The 21,009-nt window shown below is 55.2% G+C and overlaps 4 protein-coding genes across 5 annotated transcripts; 3 read left to right on the plus strand and 1 right to left on the minus strand.

Annotated features, from left to right (window-relative positions):
- The first annotated feature begins 4,753 nt into the window (after positions 1-4,753).
- On the plus strand, positions 4,754-5,668 carry H1-0 (H1.0 linker histone). Its single transcript, XM_023917559.2, has one exon. The coding sequence runs from the start codon at positions 4,924-4,926 to the stop codon at positions 5,500-5,502; it is 579 nt and encodes a 192-aa protein (XP_023773327.2). The 5' UTR covers positions 4,754-4,923; the 3' UTR covers positions 5,503-5,668.
- Positions 5,669-7,747: 2,079 nt separating this feature from the next.
- GCAT (glycine C-acetyltransferase) lies at positions 7,748-12,420 on the plus strand. Its single transcript, XM_023929702.2, has 9 exons — positions 7,748-7,959; positions 8,045-8,175; positions 8,778-8,879; positions 9,403-9,549; positions 9,836-9,990; positions 10,503-10,585; positions 10,964-11,135; positions 11,531-11,652; positions 12,066-12,420. The coding sequence occupies exons 1-9, from the start codon at positions 7,758-7,760 to the stop codon at positions 12,215-12,217; spliced, it is 1,266 nt and encodes a 421-aa protein (XP_023785470.2). The 5' UTR covers positions 7,748-7,757; the 3' UTR covers positions 12,218-12,420.
- Positions 12,421-14,988: 2,568 nt separating this feature from the next.
- On the minus strand, positions 14,989-15,898 carry LOC147653533 (noggin-like). Its single transcript, XM_086887433.1, has one exon. The coding sequence runs from the start codon at positions 15,863-15,865 to the stop codon at positions 15,128-15,130; it is 738 nt and encodes a 245-aa protein (XP_086743559.1). The 5' UTR covers positions 15,866-15,898; the 3' UTR covers positions 14,989-15,127.
- GALR3 (galanin receptor 3) lies at positions 15,892-20,785 on the plus strand. 2 transcript variants are annotated; one of them, XM_023935433.2, is made up of 5 exons: positions 16,943-17,119; positions 17,654-17,731; positions 18,334-18,445; positions 18,584-18,705; positions 19,286-20,785. In XM_023935433.2, exons 3-5 carry the CDS (start codon positions 18,356-18,358, stop codon positions 20,178-20,180), a joined length of 1,107 nt encoding a protein of 368 aa, XP_023791201.2. In that variant the 5' UTR covers positions 16,943-17,119; positions 17,654-17,731; positions 18,334-18,355; the 3' UTR covers positions 20,181-20,785. The 2 variants fall into 2 exon arrangements, with proteins under 2 accessions (XP_023791188.2, XP_023791201.2); XM_023935420.2 differs by having other exon boundaries at positions 15,892-17,119; positions 18,334-18,705.
- The last annotated feature ends 224 nt before the right edge of the window (positions 20,786-21,009 follow it).

Below are 21,009 nucleotides of genomic sequence, written 5' to 3' on the forward strand. Positions count from 1 at the left end.
TGAGGGGTATTAGGATGGCACATTTTTGCTCAGGATGTGATCGTCTTGCCATGGTATTGGCATCCCCTAGGATAAGAGGGTGCAGGCCTGCCCTTCCCTTGGGAAGTGCTGCAGGAATTACTTTCCTTAGGCAAGGCAGATCACTTTGTTAGTCACAAATTCTGGTAAAATTTGGTGTCAGATTTTAGTGACATGCACGAGGCCTCTGGGCAACCCAGTGGATGGTGCAAGAGTCCAAGCAGTGAGCTCAGCTCCCTACTACGCCTGTCAAGCACCAGAGCTCACTGTTGATCGTTTTGGCCTCCTGCCTCTAGCCTAGAAACCCTTCTGTCCCTGTGCTGCCCAAGGTCCAGGCTTTTCCCTCTGCCTCCCAGCAGGACATGGCTGTTGCCATTGAATTTGGAATGGGGCGAGCATTTGGCATTTGTGGGGCTGGGCTGGCAAGAGGTGAGAGAACAGCCTCAGGGCAGTTGGTTTCCAGGCTGCAGAGCTTGATCTAGCCATGGGAATTTCTAGGAGCCAAAAGAGAAAGTGGGGAAAAGGGTTCAGGGCTCAGTGCTGTTGGCCATGTGTGTTTTTTAGAAAAAATAACCAAACAGTCTGCATAGTTGTACCTGCTCTTGGGGGAGGAAACTCCCAAAAGTGGGGCACTGGGGGCAAGCAGAGGGTAAGCAAGGGTGAACTGCACACTGCTCACCCGTCCCTTCCCCGAAGAGTTTGGTATCTTGTGTTTGGGTTGGTTTGTTGGGGTGGTGTGTTGTTTTTTTCTGCCTTTCTGTCGAGGGCTGCTCAGCCTGATAAACGTGTGACGTAAGCACAGGCGAAATGTGTGTGCCCCTGACATGTGATGGAGCTGCCCCTCCTCGAGGCTCTGTGGCTGCAGATCAGCCCCCAGCAGGGTAGGATCATCCCCTCATCCCGGGGTGATGGGGGACGCTACTTCCAAAATTGGCACAGAGTTAATCAGGCAGACCCTGTCTCGCCTGTGTCGGGGTGATACGCTCACCCCGCCATCTCCACATCCTTATCTCCTGGGAGCAGGGCAGCCAGCTGGGGGAAGAGTGGGCAGGAGAGGAGATGACCAAAACAGCCATAGGTGACGGGCATGATGGCTGGCAGAGCCCAAAAAAACATCCCAAAGCGCTGCTTGTACCTCATCCACTTGCTTGCAGCTGGATTGTGGCTGTGAGAAACATCCCAGCCTCAAGCACAGGGAAAACCCACAGCTGTGCATCACCATAGGAGCCAGCACCCCAGCTCACATAAGGAGTTTGCCCTTAAAAAACAGCCCATAAATCTTTTAAAACAGTGGCAATCAGTCCAGCAGGCAGGGACAATGTCCCTTTGCCATTTATTTGTATCCTTCAAGCCTGCTCTGCCCCTAGAAATGGCCAGGCTGAGTGGCTTGATGCTGGGCTGACCACACTGCATTGTACACCGGGGACTCGGAGCTGAAACTCTGTTGAGCACAGCTGGAACCTCAGCTAGTTTCCCTGTTTTGCTCTTAAAAAAGCACAGAAGCACTTGGATCAGAGTACCACCAAGACTAAGTCCCGCTGCTGGGGATTTTGAGTCTCTCTGAAATGGAAACAGGGTAAAATGAAATGTTATCTCTGACATTTATTGCCAGAAGTGCCCTGGTGCTCTCAAAGGTCTGTGAACAGCTGTCCTGCCCCTACAAGGCAGGGGCTGTTAATCGAAGGATCTGTTGCACATCCACAGTGGACATGATTTGACCATTTAAGACAAAATCTGCAGCTGGAAATGTGTAAATCCCCATGGGGTCTGGTTGAACTCAGTGCAGACAGGGAGGAGAAGGTAAACAGGATTACAGAGAGGATTCTTCTGCCAGGCTCTGTCCTCTGAGGTTTGTTGGAGATGTGGGATTTCCCAATATCTGCAGAATAATGCCAGAAGGGGGAGGTTCAGGAGGCTTGGAGTGGTTGGGTAGGAATTCTGAGGAGAAAAGTGGGTGCAGGGGGTAACCCACCCCATCCTGGGCATGGTGGCAGGTTCCTGTGGCCAAAAATACAGGCATGAACCCAAGATGGCTGTGGTGATACATGTGCCCATGGGAATAACTCTTTCCTCTGGATGAGTTCCCTGTGCTGCCTGCAGTAGGGTGCCAGAAGTGCTGGACCTGCTTCCCAGAGGCAGCAGGGGTTGCATTGCTTGGCAGCATCTGCCTTCCACCTCCAGGCCTGACATCTTGCCAGGGTCTGGAAAATCCTCTCATCCTCTCAGTCCCGACCAGTTCACGTTAAAGACGGATGGTCAAAACAGTGAGAGGTTCAAGGGGTGCATTCCAATATCCGGTGGGGTGCTTGGGGGCTTGCTTTGACCAGGTTACCCCCATGTGCAAAGCCAGCAGCAGCCTGTGAGCCGTGACCACCTGTGTGCCTTCCCTCCAGTGAGTCACCTGGGGGCACAGGATCTTCCCCTTAGTTTGAGTGGCGAAAAATTAGGGATCTAGTCTGGATGAAAGGGCCAGAACCTCCATGCACGGGGGAGAGCGTGTTTGTTTGCCAGCAGCGGCACCCGCCGGAGGAGGATGAGCAGCCCGGATCAGCTGCAGGAGCTGCCCAGGTGAAGGGTTGAGATTAGACCCCTAAGGTGGCCAAAGTTAGGTGAAGCATCTGCCGTGTCCCTCCCTGCCACCTGTCCCCCCCCGCCTTTGCCTCCCCAGCTCTGCACGGGGTTGATAATCGCTGCCCGTGTTTTTGGGCTGGAGGTTCTGCAGGCAGCCCGTGGTGCTGTGTGTGCCAACCCTGGGGGCCAATTCCTAAACCCTCCTCGCCTCCCCTGGGAGCCTGGCGCGTGGGCGAGCCGCTCGCGACGGTTACCAGCTTGGGTGCAAATAAAAGCAGATGGTGCCTTATCTGTGTGCCTGGCTTTGCCTACGTGCGGGCAGCCAGCGCCAGCGGTTTATTCCGGGATAGGGAGAATGAGAGGTCCTTCGGCCGCTCCAAGTGTTGTACAGTGGCCACCAGAGCTCCCTGCCCGTGCGCTCCAGATGGGATGGAGAGCCATTTATGTATTAGGTCTTAAGCAGAAGCAAACCCCAAGGGAGGCAGGAGAGTGGGTATTCCTCTCCACAATTAGGGGCAGTTTGCTCCTAATTAAATCAAAAGGTTTGCAGCTGCTGAGAACCTTTCCCACGGCCCAAATGGAACAGAGCATGTGAAGAAACTCCATCAGGGAGGAAGGCTCAAGGAGATGCACTTGGTCCTTCCATCTGTGGGAAAGCATCAGGGGCCTGAATGTCTTCTCCCAGGCCAGGTCTTCACATAACACAGGAGCACCTACCAAAGACTTCTATTTCTATCTAAACGTAGTGATGGGACAAGGGGGAATGGCTCTGAAGTGAAAGAGGGAAAGTTTAGGTATTAGGAATAAATTCTTTACTGTGAGTGTGATGAGGCCCTGGAATGGGTTGCCCAGAGAAGTTGTGGATGCCTTGTCCCTGAAAGTGTTTAAGGCCAGGCTTGATGGGGCTCTGAGCAAGTTGGTTTAGTGGAAGTGTCCTTGCTCATGGCAGGAAAATTGGAACTGGGTGATCTTTAAGGTCCCTTCCAGCCCAAACAATCCAATAATTCTATTTCTATTATCTCAATTTCTACTATTCCTTTTATTTAAATTCTGTTTTTCTATTTGTATTTATGTATCTATATTGATGTTTTATTGATGCATACTTCTCTGTGTCCCTGGCTGGTGGTTTTCATGGCCCTGGACACCCAGGGTGCACAGAGGTTATTGAGAGGGGCTCTCTGTTTATTTTAAGGCTATACTGTACCACTGGAAGGTTTGGTTCACCTCTGAGCCCAGCATGGCATGTTGATGGGCACCAGGTGGCTGCACCCGCATGTTTTTGAAAAATAAGGGGAACCATCATCTGAATCCTGCAGGCAAGATGATGATAGTGGCTATATTTAATCTCCCAGGAACAGCCGACCGCTCACCCAGCGGGGAAAGGATGGCTGATTGCCACTGTGTCCCCGCTCTGTCCCCTCACTGAGGGCTGTGTGCGTCTCCCAAAACAAGGACACAGCCTGTTATTTGTGACCCCTCGCCATTCACGTGCAAGGGCTGCGCTGGTGTTCCTAAAGCACCTAAAGGTGGAGAGCAAAGGGGCAGAACAGGGAGTAGTGGCACTGGGCCATGGGGGTATTGCTGGTGAGCTGTCTTGTGCCCAGTGCTCCCTCTTTTCTCCTTGGTGCCATGCCCACTGTCTTCTCCAGTGTCCCTTCTTGCCCCCTTAATATCTTCCACAGTCTCTTTCCTTGTGCCCTGATATTTTTCCAGCGTGTCTCCTTGTGTTGCCCCTAAATGTCCCTCCCTAACCCTGAGTCCTCCCTAAGTGTCCCTCTGCATCTCTTGGTGTTGCTCTGAGTATCCCTGGCATGCCTGTCCCTGTCTTACCAGCATCCCCAAAGTCCCCCCCACCAGTATCCTCCTTTGTCCCTACACAATATCCTTCAAAATTCACCTTGCACCTGAGTTGCCCCACTAAGAGCAAGTCTTCGCTCTTCCCCCGCAGATCCCACCATGCCCCTCCTCGTCCCCCACCATTTGTTCCCCCAAATACTCTTATTTGTTCCGCAGTGTCCCCCTCCCTGTCCCTGCCGGTGGCTCGGGTCAGGGCGTGGCAGGGGACACGCGGGGACACGGGCGGCGGGTGGCGCGCGCGGGGCAGTCCTCCCCGCGGTCCGCACCGCGCCTTTAAAGGGAGCCCGGGGCGGGCGCGGCCGCAGAGGCACCGGCGGGGGCACCGGCGGGCAGGGCGGCACTGGCTCTGCTGCGGCTTCACCCACCCACCGCTCCCTCCCCAGCCTCTCCCCGCCCACGGCCGGGGGTCCCAGGCCGGGCGGGACACGCTTCCAGCCGTGAGGACATAGCGGGGCGTCGCGGGACGAAGCACTCGCCATGAGCGACAGCCCGATCCCACTGCCGCCGGCTTCGGCCACCAAGCCCAAGCGGGCCCGGTCAGCGCGGCGGCCGGCAGCCCACCCTGCGTACTCGGACATGATCACGGCAGCCATCCGGGCCGACAAGAGCCGCGGCGGCTCATCCCGGCAGTCCATCCAGAAGTACGTGAAGAGCCACTACAAGGTGGGCCAGAATGCCGACGTCCAGATCAGGCTGGCCATTCGGCGCCTGCTGGCCGCCGGAGTCCTCAAGCAGACCAAAGGAGTTGGTGCCTCCGGCTCTTTCCGCCTAGCCAAGGCCAGCAAGGCGAAGAGGTCTCCTTCCAAGAAGAGGAAGAAGGCAGCCAGGAGATCCACTTCGCCTAGGAAGAAGGCCAGGTCCAGGAAAGCCAAGTCCCCGGCCAAGAAGCCCAAATCTGCCGCCAGGAAGGCCAGGAAGAAGTCAAGGAGCCCGAAGAAAGCCAAGAAGCCAAGGACTGTTAAGGCCAAGTCCCTGAAGGCATCCAAACCCAAGAAGGCGAAGCGGTCAAAATCCAGAGCCAAGTCCGGTGCCCGGAAATCGCCCAAGAAGAAGTGAGAAGTCTAGAGGCGTTTCGGTACCCTCCCCATTGGTTCTGTAAATAGCTGTTGCCTTTATTTTTACTCCTTTCTACTGCATTTTATAAAGAATTGCTCTATTCTTGAATTGAAATAGCTAAAACAAGGCAGTTGATGAATGAAAAAAAAACAATTTTAAAGTGTTACTGGTCTGGGTTTTTATTGTGACGTCTCAGAAATTTCTTGGGGGTGTGTGTGTCTGTTGATTTAATTAACGCTGGGCTGCTTGTTGTGTGTTGGGAGTGACAATGACTCTGTGTCTGTTGGGGTTGTGCAGGATTTCAATTCCTGGTCCTGCCCCCGCTTCTGCGGGGGGTTACGTGTTTGCTGGGGCCAGGCAAAGACATCGGTGGGGAACCTGGAACATGTGGCTAGGTAAGTCCTGGCCTTACCTGGAAGAGGAAAAGGGGTCCCTGTTCCCCCATCCACTGCTGCAGATCCCCACCGTGGGCATGAGGTGAGGAATGTTGGGCTGCTGGGTGTGAGGTGCAGCTGGTGCTGGAGATAACCGGGGCTCCTGAGCTGCCTCAGCGCAGCTGGGTGGTGGCAGGGATGGGACAGAGGAGATGGAGCAGGGCCAGAGTCTGTCCACATCGGCTTTCAAGGAGTTGAAGGTGTCCATGAAGCGGGAAGTGGGATCACCGTGGGGAGAAAGGACAAACACAGCCAAAAGCAGCTTTGCTCCCCAGGGAGGAATATCCTGAGGCAGTGGACAGCTCTGCAGGTGGGCTGTGGTGGGCAGCCAGGGCAGGGCGAGGCAGAACTGCTGGGCTCAGCCCTGCTGTGACCCAGGGGCTCTGGCTTTGTGCCCAGAGGGGGCTGGCACGACTCCAGGGCCTGCCTGGCCCCTGCCAGAGCCCCTCCCTGGGCTGGGCTGGGTGATCCTGACAGCCAGGGCTGGCAGGGAGCCTGTGGGCTGGCCTCATTGCTCAGCAGGGGCTGCCTAATCCCTCTTGGCTAGAGACAGATAAACTTCTTGATCATCAGGATCCCCAGCCACCTGGGCCAGGACCTCCAAAATCCCAGAGACTCTGAGTGCTCAGTGCCCTTGGACTTGCTGTGCCTAAGTCTCATAAGCCTAGGGTCTTCACCCTCTCCAATGGCTCCCAAATCCTTCAGCCTCTTCTTCCTAAATGATTTGGGCAAATGGTGCCTGAGTCCTTCAGCCATTAAGGATTCCAAAATCAGTACTTCAGGATACTGAAATCCTTGGCCTGGATACATCTAATCCCTGTAGGCTCTTGTTCCTAAAACCCTTGGATAAAAGGCTCCCAGAATACCTAGACTGAAGACCCTGAACACCTTTCAAAAGCCTGGTACCTAATTCCCCTGGAATGAGTGGTCTAAACCACTCTGGCCACAGAACTTCTTAGGTAGCTGTAGCAGAGGAAGGACATACCTAATCCAGATAGAACAGGTTGCCCAAAGAAGATGTGGAAGCCCTATCCCTAAAAATACTCCAGCTGAGTTTTGATAGGGCTCCACTGGTCTAGTGGAAGATGTCTCAGCTCATGACAGAGAACTTGGAACTAGATTATTTTTAAGGTCCCTTTGAACCCAAACCATTCTATCATTCCGTGACCCTTTGTGACTAAAGTCATTGAGCCTACAGTTTACAAACACATTTGGCCAGAGGTGCTCAAATCCCTTGGGCCTGGGTATTCAGATTTTCACCTGGTAAATCCTAAATCTCTCTCCAACGGATTATTGGTCACCTCAGCAGAATGCACCCACATCCTACAGACCCATGGTTCATTATCCCCAGTGGTGGGCACTCATAAACCACATAGCTGCAAGGATCCAAGCCACCTGCGCTGAGGGCCCCAGATCCCTAGGTAGAGGCACCTAATGCTCCTGAGCTTGCTGGTCCTTGAGGTCCATGAAGCCCTCTTGCTGTGAAATCCCCCAGACCCTGGTACACGACCCCATACAGTTCCTAAATCTCATGGATGGCGTTCCCCCAAAATCCCTCAGACTCCGGGCATCACATATCGCCTGGCTCTGGGGTTCCTACACCCCCTGGGACAGATCCTCTCCTCCAAAGAAGACGCCGAACGCCTCCTGGAGAAGGATCCCGAGCGCTTCCAGCCGCTGGAGCTGCGGCGGCGCCCGCCCCGCCCGGAGGGGGGCGGCGCCCCGGCGGCCAATGGGCATTGGCCAGTAATTAACCCGTGGCTAATTAGCGGCGATTGGGCGGCGGGGCCCGCCCCCGGGCGTGCGGGGCGGAGCGCGGGGATGTGGCGGGCGGCGGCGGTGCGGGCGCTGCGGGGCGGCGGGGCCGGCGGCCCCCGGGCCGCGTCGGGAGCGGCGGCGGCGCAGCTGCGGCGGCGGCTGGAGAGCGAGCTGGAGGATATCCGCGGCGCCGGCACCTGGAAGAGCGAGCGAGTCATCGCCTCCCGACAGGGCCCCCACCTCCGCTTGGCGGGCGGCGGCGCCGGTGCGTGCGGGGGGCGGCGGGGAGGAGGGCTCCCGGTCCCTTCTGCCGGTGCCATGCCCTTGCTTCTCCCTCTCTGTTCCCGCAGGGATCATCAACTTCTGCGCCAATAACTACCTGGGGCTCTCCAGCCACCCCGAGGTGATCCGTGCCGCTGTGGAGGCCCTGGAGAAGTTCGGCGCTGGGCTCAGCTCCGTCCGCTTTATCTGCGGTACCCAGGTACCGGGCAGCATCCCCTCGCCCGCGGGTCTTTGGCAGGGTGTCCACGTAGACTCCGTCTGGGCGCTCCCACTCGGCCTGCGTGCACCGTGCGAAATTACACGTGGCCCGGTGGGAAAAGGAGCCTGCCAAGTGCCCACTTGCCAAGTATCTGGATATACGCCAATTTAAACTATTACAACACCTGAGAGCAGAGAAACTGAACACCCCTCTGAATTCGGAAAATTGATGTCTTTTTCCCTCTCCTGCGGGTCAAAATTACGGTGAACCTGACTTGAAGTGGCTTCATCAGACCCAGCCCAGTTTATCCCTGCTGGAGCCTTTTTTGTGTCCCGCCTGGTTAAGTGCAGAGAACAAGCAGAGCTTCTCCCTTGTGCCTGGGGAGCTTGGAGTTTCCCTGCTGAGCTTTTGGCATCCAAACCCATAATCATACTTTAGGGCTGCATTTGCTGAACACAAGTAACTTCTCCCACGCACACACGCCTTTTCTGGACAAAACCTGTCTGTCTCCTCCTGCCCTTTCAAGTCAGGATTTAACAGCAGTGGTCAAGTAAGAACTTGTGCTGCCCCACTGTTGACTCTTGCTCCTCTCTTCTCTTTAGAGCATACACAAGGATCTGGAGGAGAAAATCGCACGTTTCCACCAGCGGGAAGATGCCATTCTCTATGCCAGCTGCTTTGATGCCAACGCTGGTATTTTTGAGGTTCATAAGGCTTTCCTTGTGTTGTGTATGGAGGAGGGAGGTGACAGCAACTGGGCTGCTGTGCCTTCCAGAGGCTCTGCTGTGAGCTCTGTGCACCAGAAAAGATGGCAGTGGCTGGTGGTGAAGAGCCCTCACTTGGGACCTTTCCCTTGCACCAGGGAAGCCATGCAGAGGCATTTAACCACCCTCACCTCTGCTGTCTCTAGCCAGCTCCAGCTCTTGGGCAGGGCTCCCATTTCTGCAGAGGTCTACACTTAAGGTGTAGGTGGGGGGAAGGGGTGATCTCACAGGCATGTTAGGAAAGGGGGAGGGAGGTTTGGAGCTCAGAAGCCACAAGCAAGAACCTGGCATAAAGGAATCAGGGGATAAGGTGACTAGGAAGGAAACAAAGTTTAGCAGTGCCAGGAGAGACCTGGCAGCTAGAATCAATCACAGAGTTGATCTCTGTACTGAGGGAGGCTGAGAGATCTCGGTGAGGTGGCATCCAGAGCAAAGGATGATCCTTTCTGTTTGGCACGGCCAGGCCCTGCTGACCCCGGAGGATGCAGTGCTGTCAGATGAGCTGAACCATGCTTCCATCATCGATGGGATCCGCCTGTGCAAGGCCAACAAGTACCGCTACAAGCACATGGACATGCAGGACCTGGAGGCCAAGCTGAAGGAAGCGCAGGTATGGGGATCTGCTCCCTCCCCAGTGCTGGGGCACTTGCTTAGCTGTGCTGCCTGTGCAGTAACCGGTCCTGGAGGGTGAGCTCTGCCTTCTCCCGTGCACTAGGCATTGTTTTTGCCGACAGGCATGGATAGGCAAGGTGGCAAAGCAGCTGGTTGTGATGCAAGTCCCCCCCATCTCAGTTAGGTACATCCTCTCTGTACAGGAGTTTGAGTGTCTCCCTTTGCCAGCCCCTCTCCTCAGGGTGACATCTTCACCCCCGGGGATGTCTTTTTCCCTCCAATAGAAGCATCGACTGCGGCTGGTGGCCACTGATGGTGCCTTCTCCATGGATGGTGACATCGCACCCCTGAGGGAAATCTGCCAGCTGGCCCAGAAGTACGATGCCCTGGTCTTCATCGATGAGTGCCACGCCACAGGATTCCTGGGGCCCAACGGGCGGTGAGTGACTGCTTCAGTGCCGTTTCTTCCTCTTGCTCTGACTAACCTCTGAAGCAAGACTAAAGGGCTGATGGCCAGCGTGTTTTTTGTGTGGGGACTCCTTGAAGGCTTTGTACCTTTGGATTGAAAGGAGATACTTTAGCAGTGATCCATCCCCAACTGACAGCTGCTTCTCAGTGTGTAATGGATGGTGTGACCATCTCATCTGGCCACCACCCCTCCTGGAAGGTGCTTTGTTTGGACTATTAAACTTCTGTGTGGGAAGTTTCAGCGCTTCCCCATCTCTAAGGGATGAAGAACCCATGCTCTTACTTGGTGAGGTCCCAGCTTAAGCTTTCTGCAGGAGAAAGTTCAACCCAAGTGTTGACCCCCTATCTCAAGGGGCTATTCCTGCTTGTCTAGAAGGAGGGATGCCAGGGAGCTGGCTGACAGTGCTTTGTTTCCCTTGAGGTATCCAGCAGCTTTCCTGGTGCGTGCTGGCACAGCTGATAATGTGACATTCCTTTTTCTAGGGGTACTGATGAGCTCCTGGGAGTGATGGACAAAGTCACCATCATCAATTCTACCCTGGGAAAAGCTCTTGGAGGAGCTGCAGGTGAAGGCATTTTCCTGTCCAGTGTCCTGCATGCCCTAAAGAGCTCTACAGCATCAGTCTTATGTTTCCTTCCTCTGCCTAATGATAGAGTAACAAATGCATGTTATTGTTTTCCACTGGTGGCATGAGGCTTGGTTTGTGATGTTGCTGCAGGATTAAGGGAGATCCTGACGTGTGCACCTTACACTGTCATCCTTCTCATGCATTTGCCTTTGGGTTCAAGGTAGAAACTCTTGGTCAAAAGCATCAGCTGCGATTTTTAGACTTGGTTTGTACCTAAATTCCTGCTATAGGTGCCAGGTTGGCTTTATCAAGAAGCCTCACTCTAAACAGGGGAACCTGGAGTTCCTTGTCCAATTCTCTCTCCTCTGTCTGCAGGCGGGTACACAACAGGTCCCAAACCCCTCATCGATTTGCTCCGCCAGCGTTCCCGCCCATACCTCTTCTCCAACAGCTTGCCCCCTGCCGTGGTGGGCTGTGCATCCAAGGCCCTGGACCTGCTCATGGAGAGCAATGCCATTGCACAGTCTATGGCTGCCAAAACCCAACGGTGAGGGGGCCATATTGGGGTGGGAGCGGGGGCAGCTTTGTCAGGAGTGAGTTGTCTGTGATTTATTCACCCCCGTTTTCCCGGTGATAGCTGGGAAGACAGTTTGCAAGTCAGGGCTCAGGGGAAGCTGCAGGATGTGCCTGTCTGTGTCGGGCAGATGTGTCACATCTGGGTGCTCCGTGAGCTGGGGCACATTGTCCACTCAAGGATCTGCAGTCCCGTTATGCTGAGCAGGACATGACAGCAGGTCACTTCAAGGGGAGAGATCTCTTCCCTGCACAGATGAACAGTGCAGCAAACCCTACCCAGTTCTCAGTGGCCAGGGGAAAGAATGCAACGGTCTCCAATGACAGGGTTGTTGAGGTTTTTACTCATCCTATTGTTCCCTTCACCAGGTTCAGAAGTAAGATGACGGCAGCTGGCTTCACCATCTCGGGGAAAGACCATCCCATCTGTCCAGTCATGCTGGGGGACGCTCGGCTGGCGTCAGTGATGGCAGAGGACATGCTCAACAGAGGTGATCCGGGGAGGGAGCTCAGTGTGCAGACACATTCCCTGAGGAAAGGGACAGTTGGTGGTGGTGCCACCACAAGCCCTCCCTTCAGAGGATGTTCCTGCATGAAATCCACTACTCTTCCACCCTCCAGCTGCAAACGTCCTCATGGTCTCCCCCAGATGTTGCTGGCTATACCTTCTTTCTCAGTTAGGAAGGAGATTTACATTAGTGCTCTTGTCCTGCTATGCTGGACTCCATCCCCATTGCTGGCCCCTAACCTCACCTCTATGCTTGGGAGCAGGTGGCACTCGAAAACCCCGAAGGCTGGAAGTGGTTACTGGGAGGGAAACCTTTCTATCAGCCAGCACACCTCAGCCTGCCTCCATCCCATCCCATCAGAGCCAGCTCTGACTCTGCCTGCATTCCCTCCCCAGGCATTTATGTCATTGGCTTCAGCTACCCCGTGGTGCCCAAGGGGAAGGCGCGCATTCGGGTCCAGATCTCGGCCGTGCACAGCGACGAGGACATCGACCGCTGCGTGGAAGCCTTCACCGAGGTGGGACGGAAGCACGGAGCGCTGTCTTGAGGGGCCAGAAAACACCTCTTCAGCACCATCCCTGCCCACAACTAAGTGCCTCTGATGGGGAAAAAGGCTTGAGCAGCACATTGCCAAAAGCAGGACCGTTCCTCAAGGCATCACAGCCTGCATCACCTGAGTCAGGGTGCTGGCAGTAGCACTGGCAACCAGCGCTTAAAAGTGTCATTAAAGGTGTCCTGCAGTGCAGCGGATATTTGTCTGCCTCCTGTTTCCTCCTCCAGGAGCTGCACCCCATCCCCATCCTCTCATGCTGTTTCCAGACACTCTGCTATGTCTTCCCTGAAGCCTCGGTCCAGATGCTGAAGTGCTGCAGGTCCTGCTGATGGAAATACAGCATTGCTGATGTGCCTGAGGTTGCCTGCTTCTTCTGTGCTGTCCTGTGGGTCCTGCAGCATCACCCTGGCAGATCTGACTGCTGCAATTCCCCACTGAGGCAGGGGTGTTTCCCAAGCTCTTTGCAACTTGTGCCACCAGCAGCTGGTTAGGGAAAGAGGACATGGGCTAGCCAAAGCTCCAGTGCTCCTTTCTCTCCTCACTCTCAGCTTGGTCCCCAGCTATAATGCTTTCCCAATTGCTTCAGTGGTCCCAAACCTGCCCTGGTAAAGACATCTTGCCCCAGAGAAGGCCATCAGGCAAAGGCAAGCTGAGGTGGCGGAGGCCAGCAGCATGGTGAGAGGATCTGCATCTGACTGAGGCCCAGGCCAGGAGCAGAGCGGGTGATGGAAACCTTTAATTTTCTTCCATGTGGCAGGAATCTCTGGATTTGTTCCTCCAAGCTGTGCTGTAGGATTTCAGCATTCAAAAAGGCACAAGTGGGACCTGGGCATCTCATAGGATTGCTGTGTTTGCATCAGTTTTGCTCCAGACAGGAAATTGTATGTCCTGGCAGCTGCCCATGTGCTGAATGAGTAGCTGCAGCCAGGCACAGATTCTAGCTGAAATGCAGTGTGCTGTGCCTGGTTGCTGGAGCACTGGGTCATATCAGCAAAGACCTGCTCTGAAGTCCTAATGTGTCACTAGGCTGGAAGGGAGCACGCTACAGGGCAGTAGTGTCTGACCTGAGCCAGAGCGACTGCAGGAGAATCCAGGATTGTAGGGCTGTGCAAGGATGCAAAGGGCAGGGGAGAAATATGTTCTGTAGGTTCAATAGGACTGCGACCAACCCTGCTAGAACAGCTGGTAGTGTAACTGTGCTGATTTTGTTTAATTTTCCATCTCCACAGGCCCTGAACTCAGCCTGCTGATAAACTATGATACGGACTTCCCTTTCTGTGCTACTGGGCCCTCGCAGTGCTGCAAACCCCTTTCAACAGGCAGTGTTTTGGCATGGGGGATGTAGTGGGGAGAGCAGGGAGATTGCTCTCAGGCCCTTCTGCAGCCTGGAAGAGGTGAAAGTTCAGACAGATGAGCTCAGGTACAGGGAGGTTGAGACTCTAAACTGAATCACTGCTGGTTTGAGCCCAATGCACGTGCACCCCTTGCTCCCCCTACCTGCACACCTCCATTGCACACCTGTGCCACCTTCCCTCACATTTCTCTCCTGCTGGTCCCCATCCCTGGTCTCCACCTCTCCCCTCACCTTCTGCAGGCATCCCTGCTGGTGCCTCTGCTCCACTCAGGGTGGACAACCCAAGCAGTTTAACCCTGCTCCAGCCTTCAAGTCCTCCTCATTGGCAGAGCAGCCCTACAGATGTCTCTCTGCTCAGCTGCAGGCCAGAGCAGCAGCAGCAGCCTCCCACCTGTGATGCTCACAATAGTTTCTGCATGTGCATGTGTGCTCACCCTTCTGCTCCCCTTCTCACCACACGCACTGACCCTCTCACCTCTGTACCCCTCGGGTCCCTCTGCAGCCAGCTCCCTGCACTCTCCTTGCTTCAAGGCCAAGCTCAGCAGCAGACTCTGGAGCTGTCTGGGGAACAGACTGTGGAGTGCTGGAGTCCTGGGAAGGCAGGAGGGTCAGATGATGGCACACTGGTGATGAATAATGCTGTACTCATTGACTTGTAGGCATCATGTTAGTATTTAATTGAGGCAAATCCTCCTTCTCTTTATTGTTTCAAGGCCTTCCAGCCTAGGTCTGATCTACAGCTCTAGGCAGCTTTTAGCCCAGAAAGCAGAGGATGTTTTGCTGAGTGGAACACAGAGGCAGATGCCAGTTTTTGAGGATGCAGTTCCCACCCTGGGCTCCCTGACCTACCCCATACCCTGTGTGCTGCTCAGGTTGTCCTGAGTCTGGAGCTGTCATCCTCAGCACTGAGGGATCCATGTATTTCACCCATTTTACCTCAGAGTAGGGGACTATCCTATCCCATCCCATTTTCATACACACTTAGCCCCAAAAATGCTTCCAGCCCTGGGTCATGGCCCACCCCCCACTTTTTCTACCCTCACTAGGCTGCCTTGTTTCAGTCCCAAACTACCCCACTGATTCACTCCGGCCCCTCTCCACACTGCTGTTTCCACCCCAAGCAGTGACCCCCCTCTACCCTTTCTCTGCTGGAGTTCCCTTGCCCTGTTTCCCTGCCTGCAGCCCCACCCAGGCAGGCAGGGATGCCCCAGCTCGGACTGAGAAAGTCCTGGTGCAGACAGAACCTGCTGTTCAGTGCCATCATTTCTCCATCCCTCATCCTTTGCTGGAGATGAGCGCTGCACAAGGGCCTCCGCTGGTGCCAGTGCCTCACGGCGGCTGAGGGGCAAAGCAGCTGCACCCCCCCACCCAGGGGTTTCGGCAGGGAGACACAGAGCAACAACCACAGCCATCCCCACTTCCTTCCTGGAGGTTTATTTCTCTCTGGGCGGTTTTCCCCCAGCTCCGAGGGTGAGTCCAGGCGGACGTTTGCCTTTTCTCAAGCCTTTTGGCCGCAAGAACAGGCACCGGGAGGCACCTCCGGAGCCCCCTCAGCGGCAGGAGCACTTGCAGGCGGCCACGACGGGGTAGGGGATCTGCCGCCAGGTGCAGTTTGGGGGCCCGGGGTGCTGCGGGCTCCAGCAGTGCCAGGCCAGCAGCTTGATGCGGGTGAGCTGTGCGGGCCGGCAGCTCATGCCGGGGGGCCAGGAGCAGCCGGGGGACCCGGTCTCGCACGTGGTGTGGCGCACCCAGCGGGGCCAGAAGACGGGTCCCAGGTCCACCCAGGCGGCGGTGAGGCGACAGGCGGCCCGTTCCACCAGCCACTGCCGCAGGCGGCGGGCCAGGGCCCCCGCTAGCTCTGGGGGCAGCTCCAGCCCCTCCGCCTCTCGCCACAGCTTGCGGTGATACCGCCCGGCACCCTCGGCCAGCTCCCTGCTCAGGGATTCCAGGTTCTCCCCGAGGATGCTCCCGTTGCGACCGCGGGGCTCCTCGGTCGCCATCCAGAAGGGGTCGAAGGCCGAGCCCAGGAGCCGGCGCAGCCGCCCGGGGCGCAGGTGCCGGGGTTTGGGGGCGTAGCGATAATCCTCGGGGGACAGCGACAGGCTGTAGGGCCGCACCGGGGCCGAGGGGTGGCCGCGCAGCAGGTGGGCGGTGGGGTCAGCGGTGCTGGACGGAGGCAGCAGCAGCAGCTCCCGGGGTTCCTCCAGAGGCGGCGGTGGGCCTGGGATGCCCGGTGGTGGGAGCAGGCAGAGGAGGAGGAGGAGGCAGCTGCGGTGCGGTCCCTCCATGGCGAGCAGCACTGTGGCAGCACGGCTGCTGGCTTGCACTCTGCCGCATCCCCTGGGTTATCACCGCGTCCCGAGGCATGGCCTTCCCCTTTTCCCTGGTTACTGATAGGGAGCTGGCGGGGACAGCTCGCTCCTTCCCACCAGAGGGGCAGGTGGGGGGAAAAAGCTGCATGGTCCCTCCTGCCTCTGAGTCAATGGGGATAATTTGGGCTGCTGTGGAGGGGAGCAGGCCAGCCACCTCCTTTTCCACTTCCTGCTCCATCATTACAAGAGGTACCCACAACCTTCTCAGTGAAGGGAAGCTGGTGGCCTTTGAGTCTTGCTGAGAAAGGATCACTGAGCTGCACCTGCAAGTCCTCAGGGCACAGGTCCTGTCACCAGGATGGACATGGCAGCAGAGTGGCAGGGAGGGAGGGCTGCGTGGGTCACTGTCCTCTCCTGGCACATCAGCCAGCCCCCATGTGTCCCAGGCAGCTGTGATGGAACTGGACCCCTGGAGGTGGCCATCCTGGAGATCTTGGCCTCCCTCCCATACTGCAGTACCGGTGGAGTGGACACCTGGACTGGATGGAATCCAAAACCTGCTTTCTCCTCCTTCCCTAGGTCAGACATTGTGGGAGAGGCTCAATCTGCTCAGTGCTGCTAACAATTAATTAATGACAGCTAGTAACAGCAATTAATTGCTCATCTCCCAGAGGGTTTAGGATCCTATATTTTGGGGATAGGGCAGGGATGAGGCTCACAGTGGGGGGATATTTACATTCCCCCGAGGTGTTGGACAACATATCCTGAACACCCAGTATCCAGAGATGGCTGCTGAGGTCCAAGGGGCCCTTTCCCTCTCCATACTCCCTTTTCCACCAGAGAGTAGTGAGCTTTCTCTCTGCCACCCCCTTCTCTGCAGGAGGAGCAGGGAGCAGCTGAGCCTGCAGGAAAGCTGGGCAGAGAGGAGTTAACTCCAAACCCAACCTCAGGGAGAGGGAAAAAAAACCAACAGAACTATGGATCAGCAGCAAGAGCAGAGGGAGGGAAAAGGGGGAGTCAGAGAGAGAGGAGAGGAGCTCCAGAAGGAGAGACAGCAGAGCTGGTGGCAAGCAGGGGGAGACAGCAGAGCACCAGGCAGGAGTGACTGGGATGATCGAGCTGCCCAGATAAACTCTTCTATGCTATGCATCCTCCTGCTACCCCTGCGTGGGCTGGACTGGAGGTCTCCCCCTGAGCAAGTGGCAAAGCTGCAGGCTCTTTCTCAAAAAGGTGAGTGCCAGCTTCCAAAGCTGAAAGGCAGTCTCAGGCTCCCTGAGCAGAGACACCCTGGTGCATTATGCATGCCCAGAAGGAGACAGGGCTCCTCTGCTTTAGTGAGGAGATCCCATGGGGCCAGATGGATAAGCTGGAGGGTAGCTATCAGTAGGGCAGAGTGGACCAAAGACAGAGGCAGGGACAGTCTCTTGGTGTGGTACACAGAGCAGCTGGGAAGCAGAAGTGGCGTGAGCTGAGGGATGCGGGAGCATGGAGCGGAGGAGGTTGCATGACCCAAAAACAAGTTAATTGCTTGTCAACAGTAGCTAGATAACAGTGTCTTTCCTTCCTTGTTTTTGCTCAGAGAAGGACAATTTGTTCTAATGATAGCACAACAAGGGGAAGGTTTATTTGGAGATAGGCTGCTATCTGGTGTTCTGTGCCTGAGCAGTGTTACTAAGGGCTGGAGTAAGTTTTGCAGCAAATCACAATACCTTGAACTGTGATAACAACAGGCTCCTTCACAATGATCACGTTGTTGTATTTCAGGTGGCTCCAGGGTCTCCTCCACATCCTCACCTTCCTGCTACCATCCAGCCCTTGACCACTTCTCAGCATCAAGAAAAGGTGCGTTTAGTTGCCTCTGCTCTGTGGAGCGTAACTACTGCACAGGGAGCAAGGAGCAGCCAGCTCCACGGTGGAGGTGGTCTCAGCTTAAGGAGTTCCCTTGGGGTGGGAATATGTGGCTGCTGTGGGGTGTGATCCAGGTGCTAGGTCCCTGCTGCTGGAGGTGACACAGCCCTGGGCTGAGTGTGCTGGGACCATTTGCAGCCCATGGGAACCTCCTACCCCATGGCCCTGGGGCCAAACCCTGTTGAACACCAGCCAGGGTTTAGACTCCCCAAGGCAAGCAATCCCAAGGGGTTTGGCAGCTTTGGGAATGTAGGAGGAACATGTGTGAGGCCAGGGGGCAGGGCAGGAGGGATCCTTTGGGGCGCTGGGAGCACAGGAGATGTTCTGATGACAATGTGAATCCAGGCAGGAGAAAGAGGCTTCAGCTCTGCTCAAGCCAGGCAGGTGTATGCTGACTGACCACAGCAGCATTCTTTCCAGTGATGCCATGAGGATCTTGGTTGGTTGGGATCAGCTGGTTGGGATTGGCATCTCTGGGAGCAATGTGAGAGTCAAAGGCTGAAGTCAGGCACCTCGGGGCCTTTCTCCCAATGCAGGTCCCTGAAGTCTGACAGGAAGATGCCAGGGGCATTGAACATCTCTTCTGACAGCCCAGAGCTACGAGCAGCAGGGATTATTGTGCCCATCATCTTCTCCCTCATCTTCCTTGTGGGTACTGTGGGAAATGGGCTGGTGCTGGCTGTGCTGCTGTGGAATGGCCAAGTCAAGTACTCCACCACCAACCTCTTCATCCTCAACCTGGCTGTGGCTGACCTGTTCTTCATCATCTGCTGTGTCCCTTTCCAGGCCACCATTTACACCCTGGATGGGTGGCTCTTTGGGGCCTTTGCCTGCAAGGCTGTGCATTTCCTGATCTACCTCACCATGTATGCCAGCAGCTTTACCCTGGCTGCTGTCTCTGTTGACAGGTAAATGTCCCCAGCCCTTTGAGTTCTGCAGCTCAGGGACACTGTGTTTGCTGCTCTTGGGCTAACGGTGGGAGAAAGGCTGCTACTTACCCTGTTGGGTGTCCTGTAAGAAGCAGGTCAGGTCTCCCCAAAGGTCTGGCCAGCAGAGCCAGTGTCCCCAGCTCCCCATGCCATCCCCCTCTACCAAGCCAAGCTCTCAGCCTAATTAATGTACTCACTTGGGGAGGAGGGGAGTCTACTATGCATGAGCAAGAACAGCAAAACGCCCATGGGCAGCAACACAACTCAGAAGAAACAGGAGAGTCCTGCTCCTATCCTTCTCTTACCTGGTTCAAGAGATACACTACTTGCCCTTCCTGAGCTAGCGCAGCAGAGTGGATGATAGAGATCCCAGACCCAATGTTGGAATGACCCTGATATTTTTATGAATTCACTGTAACCTTCACTCACAAAAAGGTTTGGGAGGGAAGAGATGGGTGGCTGCAGGGGAAGGGGTACACAGATGGCAGCTCCACAGGGCAGGAGAAATACCTCATCCTCACCCATGTTGTGTTTTGTCTCTCCTTCTCCTCCTTGCCAGGTACTTGGCCATTCGCTATCCACTGAAGTCCCGGGATCTCCGCACGTCCCGAAATGCAGGAGTGGCCATTGTGGTAATCTGGTCACTGTCGCTGCTTTTTGCAGGGCCTTACCTCAGTTACTACCAGATAATCCATTACCACGGTGTGCCCATCTGTGTCCCCGTCTGGGAGGACCAGCGCCGAAAGGTTCTGGACATCCTGACATTTGTATTTGGATACCTGCTGCCTGTGACCGTGGTGAGCCTGGCATACACAAGGACCATCAAGTTCTTGTGGACTTCTGTAGACCCCATAGAAAGAATCTCAGAGTCTCGGAAAGCCAAGAGTAAGGTCACCAAGATGATTGTCACAGTGGCCATCCTGTTCTGCCTCTGCTGGCTGCCCCACCATCTCGTCATCCTCTGCTTCTGGTTTGGCCACTTTCCCTTCAATCGGGCCACTTACGCTTTCCGCCTGGCTTCCCACTGCCTTTCCTACACCAACTCCTGCCTCAACCCCATTGTCTATGCCCTCATCTCCAAGCATTTCCGCAAGCGTTTCAAGCAGGCCTTCACCTGCCTCTTCTTCCAGAACAAGATCAGGAAAAAGAAGAAGAGAGTTGGAAGGAAAGCCCGTATGGTCAGTGTGGGAAGAGGTTTTGCCAACAGGGCAGGAGCTTTCTATGGAGGCAACACTGAGGTGACCCAAGTCCCAGAGGAGAACACCAGGAAGAGGGACCATGAAGATGCCCGTTGTGCCAGAGCAGGGACTCGGCAGGTACAAGATGCCATAGTCTCTGTTCAGAAGGAGCTACTGGAGGACGAAATTTTGGCAACAGCTGGCCATTCCCTCAATGTGACCCCTCTAAGAGGAACTGCTGGACAAGACAAAGAAGAAGCCTTAGAAAAGGGCTAGATGGGAAAGAGAGAAGTCTCCATTTGCATCACATTTTCTGACCACATCAGAGTGGTTTTGCTTTCCTCCAGGATCATCATGCCCACGCCTTATCCCCACTGAGATGGTTTTATGTTGGCAGTGAGAGATGAGCTCATTCAGACCCATTAAACTGAGTTCAAGTCCCCCAGAACTCCTCAAACGCCTCCTCCATGATCCTGTAGCCATGTCTGAGACCTGCCATTATCCCATCTCAATATTCACAGTAAACTTTAAGTGGCTACAACAGCTCTCCTTTTCTCTGATTAAGAATGGCGTTTTATTAGTGCTGTGTGGATCCTTAAAATATAACTCTTAACATGTGGCAGATGTGCACCTATAATTCCTTAAGAGAAGGTGAAAGATGGGAAGCTCAGGAAAAAGTGTTTAGGGAAAGCTGTGACATTGTGGGACACCCAGACTTCCACACTGAAGCTGGGAAACAATTACAGGTTGTCATGACACTTGTAGGTATCCCGAGCCCTGCATAGGCTACAAAATCCTCTGATGTCCTCACTCGTATGTATGTATGTATGGTGCTGGAAATTGTGTCAAAAATAAAGGGGTTTTGGCCCCAGCCAGTGCTGTAGGCATTGTCCTGGGTGACATCAGGCAGCTTGCAGAGCTGTGATGTGCATGAGCAGAGCCACAATCTCCCCCTTATTCATCTTCCTTTTCTGTTCCCTACTTCTGTTTGCGTAAATCTTTCCTTTTTGCTTTGTCCTGCCCACTCTCAATTCCCAGGTGACATGGTATTTCTAACGCTCACTGAAGCTGTTGCATGCCTTGCTGGAGCTCAGCTCCAAGGACA

Source organism: Cyanistes caeruleus, chromosome 4 (genome assembly GCF_971803275.1).
Source record: "Cyanistes caeruleus chromosome 4, bCyaCae1.hap1.1, whole genome shotgun sequence".
Classification (NCBI taxonomy): Eukaryota; Metazoa; Chordata; class Aves; order Passeriformes; family Paridae; genus Cyanistes; species Cyanistes caeruleus.

Excerpts from the sequence above, each read along its gene's own strand:
- GALR3 (XM_023935420.2), top strand. The coding sequence starts at position 18,356 with ATGCCAGGGGCATTGAACATCTCTTCTGACAGCCCAGAGCTACGAGCA. Across the intron at positions 18,706-19,285 it reads GCTGCTGTCTCTGTTGACAG|GTACTTGGCCATTCGCTATC; the intron begins GTAAATGTCCCC and ends CCTCCTTGCCAG.
- GCAT (XM_023929702.2), top strand. The coding sequence starts at position 7,758 with ATGTGGCGGGCGGCGGCGGTGCGGGCGCTGCGGGGCGGCGGGGCCGGC. Across the intron at positions 9,991-10,502 it reads TTCCTGGGGCCCAACGGGCG|GGGTACTGATGAGCTCCTGG; the intron begins GTGAGTGACTGC and ends TCCTTTTTCTAG. Across the intron at positions 11,653-12,065 it reads AGAGGACATGCTCAACAGAG|GCATTTATGTCATTGGCTTC; the intron begins GTGATCCGGGGA and ends TTCCCTCCCCAG.
- H1-0 (XM_023917559.2), top strand. The coding sequence starts at position 4,924 with ATGAGCGACAGCCCGATCCCACTGCCGCCGGCTTCGGCCACCAAGCCC.
- LOC147653533 (XM_086887433.1), bottom strand. The coding sequence starts at position 15,865 with ATGGAGGGACCGCACCGCAGCTGCCTCCTCCTCCTCCTCTGCCTGCTC.